This window comes from Haliaeetus leucocephalus, unplaced genomic scaffold, assembly GCF_000737465.1.
Source record: "Haliaeetus leucocephalus isolate CR32 unplaced genomic scaffold, Haliaeetus_leucocephalus-4.0 Scaffold2, whole genome shotgun sequence".
Classification (NCBI taxonomy): domain Eukaryota; kingdom Metazoa; phylum Chordata; class Aves; order Accipitriformes; family Accipitridae; genus Haliaeetus; species Haliaeetus leucocephalus.
The window spans coordinates 10,721,516-10,726,596 of NW_010972438.1; the positions used below are offsets into that span (position 1 = coordinate 10,721,516).

At 44.1% G+C, this 5,081-nt stretch overlaps 1 protein-coding gene across 1 annotated transcript; it reads right to left on the reverse strand.

Annotated features, from left to right (window-relative positions):
- Positions 1-417: 417 nt before the first annotated feature.
- RPP14 (ribonuclease P/MRP 14kDa subunit) lies at positions 418-5,074 on the reverse strand (the record flags this gene model as incomplete). The annotated part of the gene is made up of 4 exons (XM_010573387.1): positions 418-2,846; positions 3,490-3,568; positions 4,162-4,238; positions 4,937-5,074. Coding segments are annotated over 4 exons (351 nt in total), but the record flags the coding sequence as incomplete, so codon positions are not given.
- Between the last annotated feature and the right edge of the window lie 7 nt (positions 5,075-5,081).

A 5,081-nucleotide genomic window follows, 5' to 3' on the forward strand; every position in this document is an offset into this window, starting at 1 on the left:
TGCTCCGCTCCAGGTGGCACGGACGGCTGCGGTAGCTTCGGCGCCGGCTGCGGGAAGGGGATTAGCCCCGACACCCTGCTGGTCTTCCCGGAAAGGGACTGAAAAGGGCTGGCGCACTTGCTGCTCTTTACCTTTTGGAGGGTTTTTTGTAGTTAAAAGATCATTAAAAAATCAAATGGCATCCAGTATCATCTACTCAATTCGTAGACTGTACGGGTTTGGGGTGGGTTGTTTTTTCCCAAACACAGATTTAAAGTTGTTAAATTTATTTCCACAACCTAACTTTCACTGTAGCAGTGTAAAAAACTATTTCAATACTACTTAGCACTTGGGAACCTACTGCCTGGTGAACAGTTGCCTTTTTGCAACTGCATTGCCTTTTGCCCTTTTACACCGCATACGGGAATTATTCTCACTTAAGATGTTGTAAAACTGCAGAGCTTGAGTTTGCCATACGCTTCAAACACATAAATAGCCTCGCATCTCTGTCTTGCAGCTCCACGTTGACAGGAAAACGGGCTGCGTGCTGTGGTTAAGCAGCTAAACCAAGGGCTGGAACAGCAATCTTTCCAAACTACTCCTACAGTTACCCAGGAAGTCACATACAGATTCAATTATGGCCCTAACCCCTCACCTACCATCTCGTCCTCACATTTGCTTCATTTTGTTAATAGGCATTAACGTGACAACTTCCCACCTAGAGAGGCAGGTGAACACAGATCGAGGGAAGAAGCACCCCTGCTTTGAGAAACAGTGCTCTGGACGGCAAAAGCCAGCGATCAGGCAGTGACCCAAGGCAGAAGAAAAGGAAATGGGAAGTGAAGCAACTCCTACAGACAAGAAATAAGCAAAGCTCTCACTAAATACTGGTTCCATGTTGCGAACAGGCCAAACCCCATTATTTTGAAAACAGAGGGCATAGTGAAGTCAAACATCTTAAACATTACTCCTCCCTCTGATCCAGTTTTACTTAACACCTGGGGTCTGTTATTACAGTGCAGCTGCACTTAAGAAACATCACACCCAGACAGTGTAACTGTTTTAACAGCAGCTTTCATCACAGTTTGAGGACAAACTCTTTTCATAGCAAACAACTTCTGAGGTTATTTGCAGTCAAGAAAAGTTACAAATTCATTTCTGCTGCAGAGATGGGGGAGATGTTTCGCTAGAAATTTATACAAGCCCACCAACTGAAGACAGCCTGTGCTTTTACTCCTGATGGTCCCCATCATTCCTGAAAAGTTTCTTAGCATATAATAATCTTAAGTCGGTACTAAAATAATTTAATCCAGATTATTTACTAATGAATTCACCAAAAGCCTACTTTACCAGCAACCAAGGTACTTTCATTGGGCAAAGGGGAATACATGTTCACAGAGTCAGGTAAGCAGAGAGAAGCCATAGTTAGTAATCAACAGAATTGCCCCTGCTTGTCTTCCCCAGAGGAGCATCAGGAGGCAACAAGTACAAGCAGTGACGATACAGCTTTTTAAAAGCTTCCTTCACTCTGCTTCTGGGAGGCAAGTTTCAGAGTCGCTTATCATTAAAGATACCTTTTTTGTTTATAATCAGGTTTTGTAAGGTATCTAAAGAATTTGGAAGTATTGCAAGAGCCACATCTCCAGCTAAACCAGGCAGAGTATATTGTTTATGTGAAAGCTGACTATTACTTATTTGCAGAGCTAAGGAAGGCTTTACTAGCTAGAACATTGCAAAAGAGCACACTGCACCATCAGCTAGAGCTACCACAGAGATTACAACGGATCTTGCAGGACATGTCAATACCTCCACTTCTGTTCTGCTTGTTAAACACACAGCGTTGTCCCCTCCTTCCAGTGCTTGTTAGCAATACAACTACTTTGTAAAGAGGGAACAAGTTTTAACCGAACTTCACTAGTGTGGACTGCGATTTTGCTGAAAACAGCCTCAATATAAGCCCCGCCACTCCAGACTTCCCACTGTAGCAGAGCAAAGGCTTATCTAAACGTGCCACTTTTGTCACAGTAAGTGTCACAGTAGTTCTATTGGTTTCATCATGGCAGTACGCAGGGAAAAATGAAAAGCTGTAAGTTTAATGCAGTTCTATCAAGATTAAATTTGTGCACTGTCTTTGAAATGTTTTGAAGGGGTTTTTTTTGTTGCAAATTTACTGGATTAAGTGATGTTACATAAAAAGACAGAGTCAAAACCAAGCATACAGTTCTGGCCTTTATAGTAAAGCAGCATAGGAGCAATAGCTCTAACTCTCTGACACCATGACTTTCACCGTCCCTTCCATAACAGTCTTTCCACTTTCTTTGACTTTACATGATACTGAAATGTGTGCAATAGAACCCTTCAATCGTTTAACTTCAGCTGCAGCTATGACTTCTTCACCAGTGTACAAAGGAGCTGGAAATCGGATCTCCTGAGAAAGAAATACACAACCTTGACCAGGCATTTTAGTACCCAGAACTGCGGAAATAAGTCCATTGATCAAAACTCCATGTACGATAGTTCTCCCAAACCTAGATTTCTTTGCAAAATCTTCATTTAAATGCAAAGGATTTGTGTCACCTGTTAAAGCAGAAAAAGTAACAACATCATTCTGTGTAAAAGCTTTGGTAAGTTCGGCTTTGTCTCCAACTTTTATGTGTAAACTCTGAAGTACGGGATGTCCAAGCAGTGAATTGATAACTGTTAGCTTTGTCAAGGCTCTCTGTCGGAAATCCCCTCTAGAAATTCCACACCTGAAGGGCTGCAACATCTCAAGCAACTTCTGCTTCGTACAACCAAACCAACAACCGCATTCAGTCCAAGACTAGTTCTCTACTGTTGCCAGATAACGCAAGAAGAAATGGAGATGCCTAGTTTAGGGGGAAGAAAAAAAAACACAAAGCAAGAAACAAACTAAAGCATTGAAAAAAAAACCACCATCAAATGCACTCAAAGTTGAAAATACTTAAATTTCCCTTTTACACAGAAAATTAAAAGCTTAAGAGCTATGCCCAAGCAGATTTTTGTTTAGCCATGGCTTCAGAGACAAAGAATTCTTGGAACTCATTTTATTAAGCAGCATCCTCAGGAAAAAATAAGCTCTGGAAGTGCATGTTCATGCATGCATTTTTAAATGAGGTCAGCTGACAGCAACTATTAGAAGAAATGGGGTAGCAGAAATGAAAGATTAGATCAAGATGTGGGCCAAGAACAAAACTTCCCAGAAATTATTTTCTTGCAGATGTATTAATGAGATCAGGACTTCTCATTGGAATGAAACCATAAAGTAATGAGACAGCCACTACTGTCACATTTTACAAGATTCATTGTAAGATGAGAACTGCTTAAACGCAGGCCTACACACCTCCATTGAAAAGCATTTCACTCCCAAACCAAGACATCTGTGCATCTAGGCCATCTTTCTATGAAGAGGCAGCGTGCTCAGCTAGCCAGACAACCTTAGACCAAGAACTGACAGTTGGGGGTAGCCATCCAGCCCCTGCAGGGCTTTACCTGCAGCACTCGAAAGGCACACCTCCTGTTCTGGTAGAAGCCCAGCAATGTTAGAGCACTCCACAGCTTGACAAGGCCACTAAGTAAAAAGAAAACAAAATATATTAATAAAATTTGGTTTTCTCAGTTTTCCTGCAGCATAAACATCCTAAATAAAACACGTTACATAAAGATTAACAAAACCTTAACGGAGTTTAACAGCAGGTAATTTCACTGATGAGTTCTAGTAGCAAGACTGTGCCCTGAAGGGTTATTGCAATGACTGCAGTCTCTTGTCCTTGACAGAGATACATACTGTAACCTTTTCAAGTTCACTTTACTGTCCCTGTTCTTTTCCTCTCTGTGCGTTTACGTTCCTTCTTCCCCTGAATCACCTGCAGTTGTCTTCACGGTAATCATTCTCATCTTTACTATAGAAAGAGATTTAAAGCCACATATTTCAATGGTGCTTAGTTCCTGTCAGACCACTCTGTTTTAAAGCAGGAATAATGTACCGATACAAGTAGGTTACCAAAATCTTAGTGATTTTTTTATTTATTTTCTGCATGCTCTATGCAGATATCTGCAAGTTAGGCTTAATTCTTCAAAGACCATTCTTAGCTTAAGAGTTCTGTTTCCTTATAGAAAACATTTTCATGGCAGTACCTGAAGCGCGTACCTACTGTACCTTACCTGCTAACAACTCTTAATATGGCAGACAAGGTTTTTTCCTCATATGTTAAGACATCCACAGGCAAAGCTGCTCCAACCTGTGAAAAAAATACATTATTTAGTAAGTACCATCCTGTACTCTTATAGTTGTTTATAAGCAAGTGAATTCACTGCCAGCACATGACATCATTAAAGGTGTTATAGTTACGCTCAAATCTCACGCGAGTGTTTCAGCTACAACACCACCAGATTTTATACAGGACCCTTCCTCTCAGAGCTCTTCAGATAGAAGCCACTTTTAGTTCCACATTACAGCTGGAGAAACAGGGACCCAGCGGTGTTGTGACTTGCTTAAAGTCACCCAGCAGTACCGTAAACAGAGCAAGAATAGTAAGTCTCCCTACAGCAAAAGCATCGATACCCCAAATTCTAAGAGCCAGATGTGCTGGAGCCACTTGACTGTAGATGCCAAGACAAAACGTACGACTCCAGCTTCGTTAGGAGCAACTTACAACGCGGGCCGGAGAGCAGGTAACGGGTTAACGGAGAGGCAAACCGAAGACACTTACCCTACCTGCGCAGGCCCAGGCCTCCAGGCCGCCTCTTCAGCCCGCCGTCAGCTCCGCCCCTCTCCGGCACCGCTCCGCAGCCAGGCGGGCTGGTTTCGGGGGGCAGAGCCGACAGAAAACCCACCGCGGAAGCCGAGGGCAGGGCGGCCGCTCCCGCAAAGGCCCTCCTGGGCCCAGCCCCGAAGCCGTCAGCCGAGGGAAGGAGCCCGGCCCCGGTCCCGCCTCACCTCTCCGTGCAGCTCCCTCAGCGCCGACACCACCAGCTGCTTGAACTGCGCGACGCTCGGCCGGGCCCCGCCGTCCGGCAGCTCCCTGCGGGGAAGCAGAGCAGAGGGCAGGCTGGCGGGGCTCCGCGGCGGCGGGGGAGCCGGC